Raw genomic sequence first — 19,579 nt, 5'->3', positions numbered from 1 at the left:
TAAAGTTAGGTTATGTTTACCCAAAATATTAAAGGTTATGTTTGATTTACCCTTTAACGTAGATATCCGACATCTTCTCGCCAGTGAAGAAAGCGTCATCTTCCAGAATGACATCGTCCGTGTTCCAAATGATAACCCGCAGCTCATAACTCTTGGGTTTACGCGGAGATATATCCAACGGAGGGCCGGGCAAAGGCATGTCCATCGGGAACATGTCAACCCACATCTCGATTTTCCCCTGCTCGATACCCGGCTTATCCGGGTTGTACAACGGCCGCGTTTCTATGTGCTCCGGGATCAAATCGCATCCAATACGTGGAAACTCTCGCCATCTGTGTAATACAGCTAGCGCCATGTGTTCCTCCACGTCTTTGGTGGTGTAGAAGTCAAAATCTTCCGTTTGGAGATTAAATGTATACCGGCCGATGCGCACTTCTCCATCTCCGTAGGTAGGGACATCCACTTTGCCGTCTTTGCATAATTTCGCGAGGATTTGGGTCGGTTTCATTGCGTCACGCCAACTGTTGTAACCGCTCCTAATTGAAACACGAATTTAGGATAGGTTCAATTAGTAATAAATATACAGGGTGTTTAGTAATTCTAACCTCTCTTTTCTGCATATTTGCCAATATTCTTATTTCATAATATTATTTATTTATACTTACTCTTCATATTTTGATGGTAGTCCACACGTGGCTCTGTGTCTACTGTAGAATCTATTCTCCAAATCGATTTTGGTTTCGCCCACCATATCATCGGATCCCACAAGGTCCCAATCGAATATTTGCACAGTCAGGAGTGAATCCTGAGGGAATGTTGCCTCCACCTCGAAACACCTGTTAAAATTAATTACTTATTTAATATTTAACCTAAAAATTTAATTTTTAAAAACTTACTTTCCAAAAACAGGATTCAATTGTTTCGAAATGTAGTTCTCCTTGTCGCTAATTCGTTTCGAACCTAAATGGAGTAAAATGTAGGGATCTGCTTTACCATTCAGATCCATCGGATGTAAATCGTTGGCTTTTACTATGTACACGCGCACCAAAACTCTGATTGGGTCATTGGAGGGTAGTCCTTGGAAAAATCCATACTGTGGATCAAAGCCCATTATCGTGTGGTCTTCCACATCCTTTGGTAGCGGCCATTTATACACTTTTATTGCACCCTGAGGAAAAAAGTAGAAAAATAAAAATAATAAACTTTCGTTGAAATTTTAAGGATTTACCTTGAATAAGCCAACAATACGACTGTCGTCCTCAGTTTCGTCCCCTGTTTTCTTGCCTCTATAGAGTTCGAACGAATGCAGCCATTCTTTAAACCCGCTGAATTCATGCCTCTGCTCTAGTTCGGTCGGATACACCTACGAAATGAATTTATATCCTTAGAAAGCAATAAATTACAATACCGCTAAATATTTAAGGCGTCGCATTCATTTTCTAGGTTATGTATCAAATATTTACTCGTCTCTTACCTTACACAGCGCGGTTTTTCGTTTAACCCGTTTCCGCACCGACTTGGGACTAATCCTCGAAACGAACTTGGACGCATTTGCGGTGGTCTTGAACCCGAAGCGTCGTTTAGTCTCGTTGGGGCTTTTATCCATCAGTTGAGCATTCTCCTCGGCGGCGAGTAACATCGACGTACTCTCCTGATTCAAACGCTTTGCCTCTTTGGATTCATTAATCATCTCTTCAACAGATGCGAAATATTTGGTCCACCAATCCCTACTACCCTCTTCATCCTCCATATCCTCTTCTATGCTATGTTTTCGTTTCTTTAATTCTTTTTTATTACGATCCGGGCGTATGTCTGTGCCATACGTGGATAATGACGCGAAATTCATGTCCTTTGGTAGTAATGGACTGCGTTCTCTGATGTCATTCGGCATTGAGAAGTGATTTGGTGTGGTTTGTAACTCCACATTGGTATCTAAAGCTCTCAAGTGATTTAGGGACTTTTTACGTTCCTCTGCGTCTTTATCTCGTTTTGTGATTGGAGTATAGGTGTATTTTTGTATGGAGTTGATTGTATGCGTGCCCACAAGGGTATACCTTCCGAAACTTCTACAATCAACCACGCGGATGGTCAAAGGAGGTCGGTAGAGTTCCTGTTCGGGAAGGTCCAGATCTAAAAATTTAACCGGCATAGCAAAGTTGGGATTCTTCTTTGCATTCTGTATGATGGAAGAGTTGAGAATGTGACTGGCGCATTCAATGTCCACGCGGGGTTTGTCCACGGTGAGGAGATGAATTCTTTTGAGGTCTCTTAATCCCCAGAAAAGCACTTCGATTCGATATCGGGATAAAGTGGGGCGTATTCCTCGCGGGACCGGAAGAATAGGCCCCATGTCTTTTGGATCTGTATCTTTATACATTGGGCGTTCCTTACACATCGGGATATCTGGTAGTGGAGGAGAGTCATCTGACGGTAACTCTAATAATTCGAAAGCTGCCAAAAGTTCTCCAGCACGATCTGTTCCCCGTGTAATATCAAACCATTCAAGCGCAGCTGGAAACCTTGGTTTTGCATATTGCTCATATCTTAGCTTAACTTGTGGTTTAGCAATTGCTCGGCCAATAAATTCAGATTTTCCGACTTTGTCTTGATCAAAGATTTCGATGATTATTGCCGGCGGATCTTTTTGAATCTCTTCCCCGTCACCATAGACTAATATCTCTTCGAATATTAAAAGTTCATCCCAGGTGGGACTTAGGGTCTCATCAATTACTTGAGTGGTTTTACTAAATTCACCAGCGATTATCCTCGCGAACGGATCGGATAACCCGGAAGCATCGGAGCCGATTAATGAACGAGCTTGGTAGATATTTGCGCGAAGTTGAAAGATCTATTGAGCAATTTTAAGTTTTAAGAAGTTTATTTTAAGGTTAGTTTTTGGTGAAATGACTTACGTGTTTTTCATTGTAATGCACGATGCATGGCGGAAGCGCCCTCGGGCGTTCAGCATTTCGGAGTTCCTGGGATAACTCGTAGCCTTTGGGAATTCCGTCGACGAAGTACTTCTTATGCTTGAGTACTCCCATCCACAAGTAGATCTCAAGTTTGGCTTGGATTGCCCAGCCGCTTGGTCCTTGACCTTTTTTGCCAGGTAACTAACATAACACATTTTAAAGTAAAATATTTTAAATTTTTTGAGAAATACACTTTATAATAGTTAAATTGTTTGTTTGTTACTCGTTCACGTATGAACCCCTGAACCAATTTTGATAAATTTTGGTATAGAAGTAATTTTGACCTTGGAAAATAAAATAGACTACTTTTTGTTGCAAAAATATAACATACAGGGTGTTAAATAAGTGATAAAAGTTGATATTTAGAAGAAAACATAGTTATAGTTATATAATTCGAACCCAGATGGCGCAAAAGCGTATTATTAACATTTTTCTTTTTTTAAATTGAAATTTAGAGAAGTTATCACCGAATTGAGCCAATAAGTCATCCAAAACACAAATTTTAATATTTTTACCTGTAAAACATCGTTTGAACTTTTCCGCAATCCCGCCCACTTTCCTCATCCACAATCGAGTAGATAATATCCCGAGCCTGGATGCGATGATAAGCTTGTCGTTTTCCCCCGCTGATGATCCACAGAAACACATCCGGTAACGCATGTTGCGGCTATTGATAAAATTTAATATTAATTTATAACCGAAACTTACTAATACTGCTTCTTACATCATCAACTAAAAGTTTCGTCTTTGCCAGATACGTAAGTGACGTTTTGTATCTCTCCTTGAATGAGCTTTTTGTGACCAAAGCGCGCAGATTTCTCGAGCCGGTAGCAATTTGTTCCTAAGTCATTAAAATTTCAGCATTGCATTAAAGTTTTCACATTAAATCAAAGTTAAGCTTAATGTTAATATTAAAAGCTACCATTTCACGCTGGCATAGTTTTAAGTGCTCCTTGTCCAGTTTTGTTTTCCCTGTGCCCGGCCCGCTCGTAGACGCTTTGGAAATCGTAACATATTTGTTACAACCTGCTGATAACTCATCCAAGACTTGTTTCAGGCGTTGTTCCATTTCGGAGTTATCAGCGTCCATTAATGCATGAACTTCATTCAAACCTTCCTCCTAAATTTTATTATTTTGTTTTATTTTATTGAAATTTTTTGATTTATTGTTTCTTACGAGTTTTTCAGCGATTTTTCCGATTATATTTGAATTGTACATCCGGCGTCGATAGTCAGGCCAAACGCTCCGCACGTGCATGCACGGTTTGTTGTCCCAGTAGGGCATAAAGTAGTGCAGTTTGTCGTGAGTCATCGGCTTGGTCGGGGACGTTGTGCTCAACCAACTACCGCTATCCACCGACACGCTTTCTACACATAAAACAAACCACAAAAAAAATAAAAAAAACATGGCGACTTTACCATCCATAAAAACCTAACCAATAAACGTCACCCCACAAAAAACGCTTACCCAATTCATCACTGTCCTCCTCATTGCCCCAACTCTCCATCTTCGCCGACTGATTATGCCCGTCTATCGCGTTACCAGCATTACCAATACTGATCTCGAAGTAGACCGGCTTGTCCCCCAGACGTTTCTCCAACATACTCGCATCTAGAATACTCGTAAAGAGGAAAAACTCTTCATTCTTCCCATAGGACGCCTCGTTAATTGGAACGGTCGGCTCCAACTCCACCTCGGTGGGCACAAAGTCAACTTGATCGGTGATTTCCGTCCGGATGGCAATTAGTACACGTGCGCGATAAGATACACCTTCACCCAGGCCGCTGTTGAGCGAACTAAGTTCATCGATAAGGGAATAGTCACGTGTGGAGCCGTAGAGATGGATGAATGCCGGGCCGTAGGTGGGTAGGAAGCCTGAAAGCACAAGGGTTGAAGATGCGATCACTCCAGACGCCAGCGCGAACGACGCTAACCTCCGCCTCACCCTTTTCGCCGTCGTTCGCGATCTGTTTCAGATCTATAAAGTGCGTTCCGATCACCGTGGGCTTCACTGGATCGTTGTCCCGGAGCTGAATTTTGATGCGTTGACATAGAGGTGGGAACATTTCGGTGAAGACCAATTGTTCGTTCCATACAGGTGCGTAGCTATGTTTTTTCACGCTAGTTTTACCCTAAATTGAGGTTAGTTTAAGTGAGGTTAACGGTAAATGTATGTTGGGTTGCCTACCATAAGTCCAGCAAAGGAGACTTGTACGTATGGATCGACTAAATCATTCACTTCGCCTGTGAAAGCTTTCTTAACATTGGCCATGATAGAAGAATTCATTTTCGGGAGGCCATCGGCGCGATAAATCTTAACAATGTATCGGGCTCTTTGTCTGTCGATAGGCACTCCATCAGGGAGAAGTAGATTACTGCGAAATTAATCATAAAAATAGATTAATTTATGTTTTTTTTTGCGAAAAAAACTTTTCTTACGCTTCAATGTCATCTTCGTCTTTTTCGCTCTTCGGAGGCACTTTAACACTGTCGCCTTTGCCAATGACACTGATGTCACACTTTAGATAACCTTTCGGTCCACCAGCAATGTCATCCGGGTCAGTAAGCAGCGCCCACTTGTGGTAGAACTGGTGATCTATCCCGAAAACGCAAATTTTACATCAGGAAACGCAGAAAATGAAAAACTTTCAAAGTGCAATTTATTAGCTACACAGATTGAAAGGCATGCTTGGCTGTGTGTGAAAAGTGGCGGTGAGTGAGATTCAATTAGCAGCAGTGTGCTTATCGATTGCCAATTTGCATGCAAATATGTTGCCGGAATGATGATGAGTGCGAAAATACGAATCAAGTTTATTTATTTTTTCATTACGATTGATATAAACACGCGCCGTACGCAGGAAAACTTGATTTTCGTGCGTCGACTGCGTCATTTCCTGCTGCTTGCTGTTCACTTTTCCAGTCTTACATGAATAGCGCAATTTTGAGGTTAGTATTTCATATATTTTGACAGTAACACAGTGATTACTGTCAAAATCCGTGTATCGAACATCGAATATGACATCGAATGACATTGAAATGACACTGAGATGCGGTGTGTATTGTGTTGCGTACCTGGCTGCGCCCAGACAGTCGCCACGTCTAACTTAAAGCAGCCCAACAATTTATTGGCCCTGAGTACGCTGCGCGACTGCAGCACCTGCGTTGCGGAACAAAAGAAACACACCACAGATTGGCAGCAAGAGCAAGAGCAGGAAATTTGTGTACACCTGTGATGGATGCGGCGCGCATTGATGCGATACAGAGTGATACAATAATAACACAAGTCATTGAACACAAGAATTCGAGAATAAGCGCTACATAATCACAATCACAGAGTGTATGTGGTTCAAGCCAGTTACGAAGAATACTTGATACTCGGACAATGCAATACACAAGTTTCAATTGTTTTGGAGAGTTTTGAGAGTTGCCTACGTTCTGGTTCTGAAAGGGGTGATATTGATCGTATCGTGTTGTGTGTGTGTGAAGTGCGGGTTTGATGGATGTATGAACATCCGTTTATTCTGTGCGAGATGAGCTTTTTTTTTGCTATTACGCTAATTTGCGCAGACTCTGTCAACAAACAAGCTCGTTAATCACGGAAATGACTTCTATTGACAACAATTTGCATTCAAAGCGACTCGCTGCGCTCGAAAAAAAACTAATATATTTTGTTTGAGTGCTTGGCATTTTTTATTCTTGAAGTTGCATGAAATGCGCCGGGAAAAATCGAGTGTTTTGCATTGATCTCACGTCGCTGACTGTTTCCATGTTTGCGTTATCGCGCATTGCGGTTGTGTTTGTTTGCGGCGGACAAACCCGCGCGCGCGATAAAATAGGTTAGAAATTTCACGCTGACGAATTTCCATTTTATTCTTGCACTGTTGTATTTCGCGCTCCAGTGAAAATCTCACCAGCTGCAACGGTAATGAAAATTCCTTCCTCTGCCCACACGAGGATCATAACCTCATTTGGTGGCTGTTGGTGGTGTTTTGCGTGTGTTGTTTAGTGCGTGTTTTATGATTATATGTGTGGTTCTGTGTTGAAGAGAGGTAAAAGTATAAAATGTTTGAGCTTTTATTAGTACCCTGCGCATCATAGACGGTCTTCACGTCTATCTTGAACGAACCAACCAGCGTGCCGGAACGCAATAGTTTTCTAGAATGCATAACCTAGAACATACGCCAATCATTTGCTTTTCGTCGGTTTTTGTATCGCGAAAGCGGAGGGAATCCGAGACACAATGCGAGACAATGCAAGCTGGTCGCTGACAATAACACTAACGATAACAATTGAAGTAGCGCAATGGTGAAGTAAAGTGGAAAACATACCTAACAAAGAGATAATTGAATAGAGGAAGATAAAAAGTATAAAAACTAGGTTTTTAAGGGAGAAACCACGGATAAAAGAGTAAAAATGGCTGAAATGTTGAAAAAATCAATGATTTACAAAGTATTTTAAACTAAAAAGTAGCTTTTAATGAATTTTGAGGAAAATTAAGTTTAATTACTTATAATTCATAGAATTAAACTTTAATCGGCTAAATATTGTCATTTCTGGTTGCATAATTTAATACTGAATCAAATAATTAAAAAAATCATTGTTCTAACTTGTCTAGTTTTTGAGTTATGAATAAATAAATAAACTACTATTAAATTTTCACCTACTACACCATTAATAAAACAGTATGTTTGGTTGCCTATCATAAAATATTCATCTAACGATCAATTTGCATCATTTCGTAATAATTCCACCACGTCTCTTATCTAAGAAGTGTCTTAGAACTAGAAACTAAAATGATCACCGCTCGTAAATTTCCACGACGCTAGAAATCGTAAAAGTTACACTACGCTTCGAATACTCACCGATAACGTGATTATCTTGTCGAATAACATTATTGCAGGCATGTGGAAGTCGAAGACAAAGTACTGCAACACGAACAAAACCAAAAACCCACCGTTACAAATCTCCTCTTTATTTCCACCAAGCGACATCAACCGACAGGAAATAAAACGGGGAGCAAACTTCCGTGGACGCAAGTCAATAAATAATTGTGTGTTCGATTGTGGTTAGGTTGAATGAGGTCAAGGCATGATAGAAATGTTTTACGAGATGTGAGGTTATATGTGATTGGACATACTTCGTTGTAGTACGGACAATTCGTGCTTTCCTTGACGCTGGTGTATTTGCGTTGGTCGCCGACTTGGATGCACACCACTGGATCCATGTTGAGTCCTGCGAGTTGACGCGCCTCAATGATGGTTAAGCAGACTTGGAAGTCTTGGGCTTTGAGGACGGACTGCACGCGTGATTTCAAATCGGTTTTTATTCTATAACGAAAGAAAAGAAGTTTTTTAATTTTATTGTATTTTTAGGTTATGGGAATTAATTTTATTACCTTGTCGTTTTACGACCTCGTTCAGCGATGGAAACGGAAGCTTGGCTATCAGCATTGGAGTCTAGTGATGTTTGGCTGCAGGCGCGAGACATTGGAGTTGATTCGCATTCGGATTGTCGTGAATTTCTGCCGGATTCGGGCAGGAGAGCATTTTCTTCGTCGTCGGTTGTGTTGGTATCTTTTGGGGGGCGTTGTTTGCCTTTGAAAGTAAGTTATAAACGTATAACGTTTTTAAAGGTTATAACCACTTCATCTAACATAACCTATAAAATTATTTATAAAATTTATAGATGGCGCTGGTTTAATTAATTTTTGGTTTGTTTTATTCAGAAAAACATTAATTTTATGGTTTTTACGCTTTATGAGCTGAATAAATCATTTTGAGGTTATAACATCTGAAATTAAATATAAATATCATAGATGTCGCTAGTTAAGTACCTTTTTAGCTTTTCTTTTATTAATTCAATGAAATATTATCTTTTTCCAATTTTTTTACTTTTCACTGTGTAAATAAATTATGTTGAAGGTTATAACATCCTAACCACACATAACCTAACATAACCTATAAAATTAAACATTAAAATCATAACATTTTCTTCTTTCTTTTTTATTTCAATTTTTTACTTTTTTCGACTCGAATAAATTGTTTTTCATCTTTTGATAAAACATATAAAACAAAAGATGTCAAATATCAAATTAAATTAAAAACTTTTCTTCCTCCCCAAATAATCAACCGCCACACGAAAAATTAATTTCAAGTGCCCGAAAATGTATATATTTTCATAGGACTATCGATAACAATAAACTTGTTGGAGTGGTTTGTAGACTAACAGCATAACAGTATGGAAACATGCAGGTTGTTAATTATTTAGGTGTATTTGGGTCACGCGCGTTGCGCACGTAGTATACGTGCCACCCCTCCCAATTGGGGCAGGCGTAAAGCATCGAGGACCTTTCCTGCGTGCTGCGTAAACAAAGGACTGCTTGTTGCTTTTTCCTTCTGCATACTCGCAACATACGCAACATGCGAGCATAAAACTTTCTATAAGATAAATATTTAGTAGGGTAAGACACCCGCTTAAAATGCACCCGCTCTAAAATCCACACCAAACAGATTCTGCAAATTTTAATTGCAAATATTAATTATTGTTTGTTAATAAATATCTATGGTGTTATGATGTTATGATATGCAAGTTGTGAGAAAATATGAATTTTATTTTCGTGACAATAAAATCCGGGATGAAATATTTTAGTTTATATTTTTGAAATATTAGAGTGCGCGCTGGGAAAACTTTAGAAATTATGAGGGGTGGTTATATGACGTTTCACGAATCATGATTTTACATATTTTTCATATTTCTAGTGTGCAATCTGACAACTTGTGGAGAATTTGCATAAAAATGTGCAATTTACGATGCAAATAAAATTTACGCTCGTTTGTAAATTTCAAAGGCCTTGATTTTCTTAAAGTGTTATATAATCAGCTATATTTACAAAAAATCTTCTATATAAACATTAATTCAGGAATATTATATGTGTTTATCGCTGTTAATCATAATAAAGTAAAATGAATTCTATTTAATTTAATGCTGAAGTTTTTATATAAAGAATATAACTAAATATAAAAATGTAAACATTTACAGAAAAGTTGCTTATGCGTAATTTATATAAACGTGCATTTATTTTGCGTGGAAAAGTTATATAAAAGATGGTATTAAAATAAAATTTGCGTTTTTGTAAAGTTTGAAATACAAAAATTGCAAAAAATTGTCATTTCTGCGTTTTTGCAAAAATAATTTAAAAAATATAACATTTTTTGCCGAAAATTAGATTATTAGTGAATACTTGAATATTTTGCAAAATACCGAGGTCTTAATATAAAAAATAAATCAGTTATATTGATTTAAACCTAAAGAAACTTTTATGAAATAAATCTATTAATTTTTTTTCTATTTTGTTAAATTGCAGCTAATTGTGACTAATTTTTTAAAATAATTTTAAGTTAATCTGATAGTATTAACTCATATCTATAGATAGAAACCAAAATGGTTTTTCTATCTTTTATAGTTTTCTAGATATAATTACTTTTTTCTATGTCCAACTTTAAAAAGCCATTTTCCACGGTTTTTAGATTCAAAAAGTGGTACTTTAAACACGAATGGTCAAGGCCGTGACTAAAGTACTTAATTTTAAAGTACCTATTATTTGCTATATTTCAATTGCGATGAAATTAATTAAAATTTAAGATTCAACGGTATTTTAATCAACTTCCTGTGAGTTTACACAACTGAGTTATTCTTCAACATTCTAACACAAAATTTCTTTGTATTGTTAACTAAATATTGTTTGCGCGAGTAATTTGCTTAATTGAATTTCGACATCTTCGCCTACTTGTCTTTCTCTGCTTCCACCACGTATACACATTCCTAACACTAATTAAAAGACATTATAGTTTCCATTTCCAAAATTTCCTTTGAAGCTAATCAGGGCTGGTTTCATTCCGAATTGTTTGCATAACTTTACACGCTTGCTTTCGCACCGAATTTGAATAAATTTGCATGCGAATAGCAAAATATGCTAAATCAATACCATCAATATTCATTCCCGAAAATTACCCCAAAATAAATAGCGAATATATTGGGGTATCGTGACTATTGGAAACAATAGTGGTATAATAGCGTACTGTTGGCAGTATTTTAAATTAAATTTGTGAACATGCATGGCACTTACCTAATCTAATTAAATTCCGCACCGTTTTAAACGTGCTGCTTTTTTTCCGCTCTGGTTTCTCGAGAGTTGCGGCTTTCTCCGACGTGCTGCGTCGCTTCCGGTCATGGCTTCCGGACGCGGTCTCCTGCTGACGTTGACTTTGATCAGCTAGCGTGCGCTCCAGGTTGGCGATGTTCTGTTCAATGTTGATGAGCATTTGTTGATCGTCCTCGAACATGCCGTATGCTTGGCTGCCGGCGAAGGACAGGCTGGCTTCATCCGGGGCGGTGTATAACAAGTCGAAGTGGATGTTAACCTGGAAATTAATGATAAAGATAATTGGTAGTTACAAGTTGCCGAGTAAACACAGGAGGAAAATGGAGATTAAAATGATTTAAGTTGGAATTTTATGGTTTTGATAGAAAAAAATCAGTTTTTTTCGTTAATTTTCTTAAAATTTGTAAAATTATGAAAAATCTTTGAAATTTACAAGATCTTCATTAATTTGTAAAAATTTAATTTTAGATTGTTTTTATTGCAGTTATTTTGCATGATTACATTAATTTTTATTTGAATTTTTAGGTTATAATCTTAAATTTCTTGAAATTTTACAATTTTAGACTAAAATAAGAAAAATCCATCAAAATTTTAAGTAAAAACGTCAATTTAATTAATATTAGAGTAGAAATGTTAGCGTAAACTGTAATTTTTCATGATTACTACGAAAAAGTTTAAAATTTTAGTTGAAAAGTTACTTTTCTGCTTAAATTTCATAAAATTCCTAAAATTATTAAAAAAATTGCACAAAATATTTATCCATTAATATTATTACCAATAGTAAATTCATTGTATTCCATATTATTCAAGTTTCCAATGTGTGAAAAGCTTAGAATTTAATTAATTCTGTCACGCGACGCCATTTGACATTCGCCATGCGCCCATTCGTCACACGACTCGAGGCGCGCTTACGCACTTAATCTAAGAACTTGAAACAGCCTTCTAAAAGTACCCAGCACACACAAACACAGCAATAAGCGATGGCGAAACAGGAGCGAAACAAAACGACCGGAAGTCACTAACAAACCGTCGGCCATTTGCAACCGCCACAACGAAACGCGAACGAAAATGAAAACGACCGGAAGCGAAAAAGCACAACCGACGGAAAATTGAAATTAACGATTCTTTATTGTAGCCACAAACAATTGCTACACAAATATAAAACATCCAAAAGCACAAAAATTAAATAAAAAATAAAACAATTTGAATATTAAATTTAATCAAAGAAAAACTTTTTATTTTTAATCTTTTAACTCATTGATAACAAAATAAATAAAAAATAAATAAAAATACGTACATAAATGAAAAAGAATATAAGGATAAGATCAGACGTAAAAAAGAAATGAAAGCTTAAATGTTTTCGATGAAAGAACCGAAACGTGACATGACTCACAAGATTAAGGGTTGAAAGAAGCGTCTGGAAGGCGATGAGGGGATGAAATGACTTGATGTGCTAGACGTGAGGATGAATTTGAATACGACGTCGGCGGGGACGCCACAAATGAGATGCGTAATTTGGTGACTGCGAGAGTAATTTCATCATTATCTGTATTTCGTGAATACATCAAAGAACCTTTTTTTTATAGATACGAATAAATACGAATTTCTTTTTATTCGAGTAGGGATGTAGGAATTATCAAGATCAGTATATTTTTACTGGATAAAGAGATTAATAACATCATTGGCTGCACGAGTAGGACGGTTATGTAGTCAATAAAAAAGCGTAACTGTTATTCACGATTTTATAAGGTGTTAAATATTCAATAAAAACGGCATAAATTTTCAGAATGCAAATATTTCTGCGGGAAATGGTTGTAATGTTGTAAAAGTTAACATAGAGTTGGAAAAATAATCTTAAAATATATAGAAATGTATATTATTTTATTTTATAAATTGATTTTGTTGAAATTATTGTTTTAGTTGATAAAAATGCATTTTTCTATTTTTTACTTATAGCTAGTTTTTCCACGTTTTTGACACACAAAAGTAGTATTTTATGTACGGACAACCAGGCCGTGCGTAATATCCATTATCTACAAGCATTATTTACGAGACGGAGCTTGCGTCTGCGCATTTGCCTACGGAGCAGTACAAGATCGTAGAAAATGCCAATGCGAGGCCTTTATTTAACAATTTTGTTTAAATCGTTTTTATTTTAAATGGCTTTAACCTGCCTCCGCTCGCGTGGAATCCATCAAATAAATATTAGAAATCATTGTACATACATAGTTCGAAACAGTTGATACGAAAGAATGTAGTATTTCACTGCTTGCTAGGATTATCTATGTGAAAAACTACTACATGCAATAAGAGTTTTAAATTTTAGATGGAATGCTAGATAGCGTTAAGACGTAGGTCATATTAAACGATACAGAGGTATTATTGGCTAAACAATTTCTTTATTTTATTTAAAAATGTTTTTTATTAAATAAAAGTAGCTATAACGATTCCGGGACCATAAGGACCACTAAGAATATATGTACGGATTTGATATTTGACATAGCTACGGTAATACAGTGTGATTTACACTTATAGTACCAGGTGTAACTTCAATGCTGGAATATTAGATGGCGTTAAAGTATTAAATAACCAGATGCAGTTTTAGTTATACATTTGCAAATTATAGGTGGAATTAGGACAGTACCCATGTTAAAATTTCAATGAGCTGTTAAATATTTTGGGAAATACTATTAATATTTCTCTATTTAGGTTAAGTACAACCTAAAACTTTTCATTTTGCTTTATTTTGTAATAATTTAAGCACACTACACCTTGTTTCCTATAAATTTGGTTACATAATGCATTTTCAATGCAATCGTCATATAATCTTAACCTCAAACAATAAAACAAAGAATTTCCCTATATATTTGACTGCAGTTGCAGCTGCCGCTGCATTAGGTATATCCGCAACCACCGAATGAAATATTGCATTCCATGCTATTTCCGCATGCAATCCTGAGTTATCGCGTTATCGGTTTATCCGAGGCGATGCTATATGCACATTTTATTGCATCGGTCGCATACCGGAATTCCCATTATGACTCGCACTGTTTGTATTTGTACACGAATCGACGCACGTAAATGCACACGGAATAAATAAGAATATCTTCGACATACGGCTTTATTTCACGTGCCCAACAAAGCCCGGAAATTCCGGATCGTTTCACGTTTCACTAATATTGGTATAACTGGCCCACAAACTTGAAATTGCTGCGAGCGTTCCGGAGACGAACTAAATGGTAAATGGTAAATGGTAAATGCTTTACGGCTTTGAACGTAATCACAAAACATACAAAGTGTTGCAAATATAAAAATAAAAGGAAAAAATTATATTTAATAATTTTTTTCTGTGTTAAAGCACACTGTATATATTATTGGGAAGGTAGTGCTTGCGTGGAGCATGAAAACACATTGGCTGGATGCTGAAAGGGATGAAAAGTTGGCGTGGACTGGAATATAAAATCGACGTTTTATGAAACGTGATGAAAGTCAATTTCAACCACGCAACGTCGAACCGGCCACAACGAAAACGTCGGCGGGGCAAACTTAATTGGACTTTATATCCTTCATCGTGAGCGCGCACCGAATTTATTCCTAGTCACGGTGGGCTTGTTGCTTCTGACAGGTTGAAAACTTGCTAAATGATCTTTGTGAGGTTTTTCTATACACTAAATCAATGTATGAACCCATGAAAAGTTTTTTATTAAAAACAGTGAAAACAGTGAAAACTGATTAAAATTAGGTTATGACGACTTTTCTGACGTTTGACAGTTAATTTAAACCTGTTTCTATGCTTTACTATTATTACAATACAATTCTAAACATGTATGTTTTAAATTTAGATGAAAAAATAGAGGAAAATTGTGGTTATGTTGCATTATTTGACATTTGACAGTTTATTTTAACTTGTTTTGATGTTTTACTACCAGGACAATACATTTCTAAACAAGTTTGCTTGGAATTTAAATGAGAAAATAGTAAAATTAATGTTATATCCATTTATTTGACATTTGACAACTAATTTGAACCTCTTTTAATGTTTTACTAATAGTAGAATATTTGTTTGAACAAACATATGTTGTATTTTGATGGTAACACACTAATACTTAGGTTATGTCCAACTATTTACCATTTGACAGTTAATTCTACTTTGTTTTAATGTTTGAAAATGAGTAAAATTGAGGTTATATCCCAAATATTTACCATTTGACAATTAATTTCCCCTTGCTTTAATGTTTAACTAATAATACAATACTTGTCTATCCGAATATATTTTGCTTTGGAAATTTTAACAATCGATCGCCGCGTAGCGCACCAGCTTAATTGGAAAACTTTTTCCAGCACCGCTTGTCGCAACTGTCGATGTCGCATCAGCAGCGCCCTCTCTCCCTCCTTTATATTCCCTCTGTGCGCGCTTATTAGATTGTCCAATTAAACGGCAATCAAATAAAACGGGTCGCGCCGAACAAACAAACACATAAATTGCCCATCCGAGCGAATGGGCCATAAAATGGCGACGCTCTGACGTCATCATAACATTTCAATTTTAATTCTAATTTTAATTTTGAGTGCTTACTCACCGGAATAGGTCGGTTGCTGTCGTCCACCAGGCAGTCGTTGACAGAAACACGGGAATCTCGTACAACGCGCTGGAGGACCACACCGTAGGTGCCCAGAAGTTTGTCGGCGAAGAGTCGACTGCGGACGAAGAGCTCGATCGTTAGCACCTCGACGCCGTCAACAGGTCGCGCAACAGGCCAGTCGTATCTCTGCGAACACATCGAAGCACAAAAAGTGTGTCAGCGAGTTCAATGGCGGCGCGGTTCGGTTTGGATGGATGCCAAAAGGGCAACAGGCGGTGTGCGAAGCCTGGAAACCACTTCAGTGGATGTATATTGGGGTTGAAAGCAACAAGCTTGAAGAGCATCAAGTGTTTTTTTAAAAGATTTAAGAGCTTTAATAGAGCTTTGGGGTAAAAACTCAGTTTTTTGTGTTGAAAGCACTATATTTTTAGAGTAAACGTCGGTAAAGTAGATTTCTTTATGAAATAGAGGTTATAGGTCTTAAAACAGTAAATTTTCAGACTTCTTTTTGCATTTTTTAAACTTTTACGTCAATTTTAAGCAGTTTTAACGTTGTGTTTAAATAATCCAATATGTTAAATTTAATTTTTACCTAATTGTGACTAAAATAATAGTTAATTAATGATAAATTTTGTTTTAGATGTTCAACATTCTCATTTTAAGCTTTTTGAGGTCACTACAGCATGCGCCGCACAAAAACTGCTGAAATATTCAGTTTCGTCGTTGTGCTTTTGCTTTACATTTTACTGCGCGATGGTCGCTTATCGCAAGCTTCCATTTTCATGCATTAAATATTAGACTTAGGCAGCACACCATACATATTGACAAGTATATGTACAGGCACGTCTACAAAGTTACTCACAGACATCTCATACATTTTTAAAGATTATTCATAAATAAAAATAACAAAACAACAATAAAAAGAATAAGTGCTTAGAATTATTGAGTTTTTTAGTTTATGATCATTTCATTTGAATACGAGTATGTTCAAAATTAACTCTCGTTATATATATTTTAGTAAAATGAATTTTTTGTGGTTTTCGCAAACTTTTAGTCGAATTTCCCTAAACTGTATTTTGTTCCGCGTTTGTTTGAGTTTCCATTTTCATTCCTCAACCGTGCCATTTTCTAAAACATAACCTAACATAACCTTATCGCCGTGCATTGTATGTGTCCTGAGTGTATTGTGATTTTTTGCTTGCCTCACAAACAATTTCCAACTCTCTGCTTTATCTACTCGCGGCTATTAGGTGTTTTCGCTTTCCGTACCCCTGTACACACGTGTACACACGTGTCGTGGTTCGGGTCGAGGTATCGATCCCTTCCTCCCGCAGCTGTGTGGCCAAACGACATTCTAGCGTAGCGCGAAAAAATAAAAATAAATAAAAGACACAGGTAGATAAAAAGGCGAAAATTGTGAAAGCTTTGAGAGCGCGTTGAGCAAAAAAATGCACGTCGTGTTTTCGGTTTCGTTGACTTTAACGGAGGGTTTTTATTGTTTGAGTGGAGCAGTAAAAAAATACTTTACAAAAGAACTAAGTTAAATAAGATATTTGGTTGTGTTGTTGTTTTAAGGTATATTTGGTTGCCTATCACTGCATTGATATTAGGACATAGAGAAAAAATATATTATGTTTGATTTATATTGTAATATATATTCTTTTCTTTTATATTATTTTCTCAAAAAACACAACAATATTATTGTTACTCACCTCGTTTATGACGATCACTTCTTCACCAGTGTCTTCAAGAAGTTTAGTATGCGAAACTCCTGAAACAATAATAAATATCAGATGAATTTTGTCCTGGCAAGTAATTTCAAGTTTATAAAATGGCGAATGTCACAGTAAAAAGTTTCTTGGCATAATTTTCCACTATTTTACTTCTATTCAAGTAAAAACTGCATGTTATGCCATTATTTCCATTCATTTGCATAATTTTAATGTATGCAACTAGTCTATCATCATAATAGGTTGCATCCATGTTGCCACATTGCCACCGGACTTCTTAAAGTTTAATTTCTTTATTTTAAAAGAATAAATTACATTTTATAATAATTCATGACGTCTTGCATAAATAATTCCACCCTGCAGGCAATTAGAGTCTCGTTAGCTATCTGTTGTTGAAATTATCTGCCCGACCAACTCAAAGCTCTCAAACTACTCCAACAAAGCTCAATAAAGGTAAATCCGAGCAAGCCAGACAAGTCAGAAAAGGTTTGAGTCTCTCAAAGGTGGATCTACCCCAATTAATATTAATTGCCATCATGTGCGGCGTGTAGACCGTTTATTTACACAAGCACAAAAGAACAGACAATGCGGGAGCCAGCAGCAGGATGGCGATCTAATTAGGATGAAGAAATTGACAATAGACAATCGGAATTATTCAACATTGTCTTGTTTTTAATTAAAAACAAAGAAAATATCAAAATTTGTTAAAGTTGTTAATAACACCGCAAGATGGCCATATGTTTTGGTTACATTTGATGCACACTGTGTTGCATACCGTGCAGATATTGCATTACATATTTTATAACCTAAAAGCATTTTAATGAGTCGATTTATAATGTTTACGATGATAAACCGTGCACATTTCACCATGCGGCGGCGGTGCAAGTTGTGGTATAATCAAATAAACATTTATATCATTTTATAAGTCTCAAGTGCATTAGTTTTCCGCTTCACGTTTCACACTCGCGATGGTAAGAATGTGTACAACGTCGTAAGACTATCTGTGTATCTTTCGGCGAGGAATATTCCGACGCAACTGCAATTCGTGTGACCCGTCGACCGAGGCCCGACCTCAAAACGTGAATTGTGAATGAGGATTCGAGAAGATTCTCGAAAGCATGTCGGGCGTGTGGGTGGTAATGGCATTGGTCGCGTTTGGGGAGCTTACGTCAGAAGCGTCAGCGAATTCACGACGCAAGGAAATGGTCCAGAAGGGTTGGAGGCACGTTTGCACGACGTTACCGCTCGTATTCTTGAAATTGTCGCCGAGTCAACTTACTCGTACTATGCGCAGAGCTTACATGAGCCGCGACAAAACGAACAGGAAACTATATGTATGCTAAGACAGATTGAAGGCTGATTTCAGGAATTTCATAAACAGAATACTTTATGTTTTAGGTTCCAACTTTGATGTGTGTTAATGTGAAAAGGTTTTACTAGGCAACCAGACATACAGCAACTGAAACTTTCCGGGTATAACCACAAAAACTAAAGTTTACATCGTGGAAAACAGAGATTTATTGTTTTATACGGGTAATTATTATATTTGTAAAGTTTTAAACGTTAGGCAACCAAACATACATCTAACATTTGTGGTTTTCGTTGAATTTTTAAGGTTTATGTTCTTTTTTTAGTGAAAAAAAAAAAGTAGGTTAAAATTAGCTGAAATATTGTGCGTAAAGCTTTTTACAACATAAAACCGGAAGCAATAGAGGTGAAACGAGTATATGCAGAATTGGCAAAGTGCGTTACGCTGTACGAACATAACCTGCTTCCTTCATTCTTCATCCACCTTCCGCAATCAACGTTTTCATACGCTTTCATACGCTCGCCTTTATGTTATGCGCTCTATGTAATCTTTGTTGCGCGATTTACTGCGCGGCGCCTCCACTAAGAATGAACTTGTGTCGGCTCGGTTGGCTTGATTATTCACTCAGTGCTATAATAAAGTTTTAAAATTAATTGCACCCCAGGTGGAATTATATTGCTTTGGATAATCAAAGGTGAAAATCGTGAATTCATATTCCAAGCAAGAAAAAAATTATTTTCAAAAAAATTTATTGTTCTTTGTTTGATTTTTTAAAAATTCCTGCGTTTATTTTTTTAGCGGCGAGGTTTTATGCGTTATGAGA

General features: G+C 36.7%; 1 protein-coding gene across 1 annotated transcript in view; it reads right to left on the bottom strand.

The window, feature by feature from the left end:
* LOC135802261 (otoferlin-like) overlaps positions 1-19,579 on the bottom strand; it is a 37,471-nt gene that overhangs the window by 1,575 nt on the left and 16,317 nt on the right. The window contains exons 2-22 of the mRNA XM_065315823.1: positions 17,430-17,488; positions 15,715-15,903; positions 11,099-11,393; positions 8,369-8,567; positions 8,111-8,300; positions 7,836-7,898; positions 7,058-7,142; positions 5,413-5,569; positions 5,162-5,348; positions 4,919-5,105; positions 4,441-4,848; positions 4,150-4,340; positions 3,895-4,092; positions 3,697-3,813; positions 3,489-3,639; positions 2,913-3,115; positions 1,475-2,848; positions 1,229-1,363; positions 897-1,168; positions 666-836; positions 51-536 (exon numbers count right to left, since the gene is read on the bottom strand). Coding sequence (XP_065171895.1) covers positions 51-536; positions 666-836; positions 897-1,168; positions 1,229-1,363; positions 1,475-2,848; positions 2,913-3,115; positions 3,489-3,639; positions 3,697-3,813; positions 3,895-4,092; positions 4,150-4,340; positions 4,441-4,848; positions 4,919-5,105; positions 5,162-5,348; positions 5,413-5,569; positions 7,058-7,142; positions 7,836-7,898; positions 8,111-8,300; positions 8,369-8,567; positions 11,099-11,393; positions 15,715-15,903; positions 17,430-17,488 — 5,317 coding nt within the window. The remainder of the gene's footprint in view (positions 1-50; positions 537-665; positions 837-896; positions 1,169-1,228; positions 1,364-1,474; positions 2,849-2,912; positions 3,116-3,488; positions 3,640-3,696; positions 3,814-3,894; positions 4,093-4,149; positions 4,341-4,440; positions 4,849-4,918; positions 5,106-5,161; positions 5,349-5,412; positions 5,570-7,057; positions 7,143-7,835; positions 7,899-8,110; positions 8,301-8,368; positions 8,568-11,098; positions 11,394-15,714; positions 15,904-17,429; positions 17,489-19,579) is intronic.

This window comes from Atheta coriaria, unplaced genomic scaffold, assembly GCF_025399875.1.
Source record: "Atheta coriaria isolate IRGN ID8LTWV9N9 unplaced genomic scaffold, Caltech_Dcor_3.1 hic_scaffold_16_pilon, whole genome shotgun sequence".
In the NCBI taxonomy this organism is placed as follows: Eukaryota; Metazoa; Arthropoda; class Insecta; order Coleoptera; family Staphylinidae; genus Dalotia; species Dalotia coriaria.
This window is presented reverse-complemented; position numbering and strand designations above follow the sequence as displayed.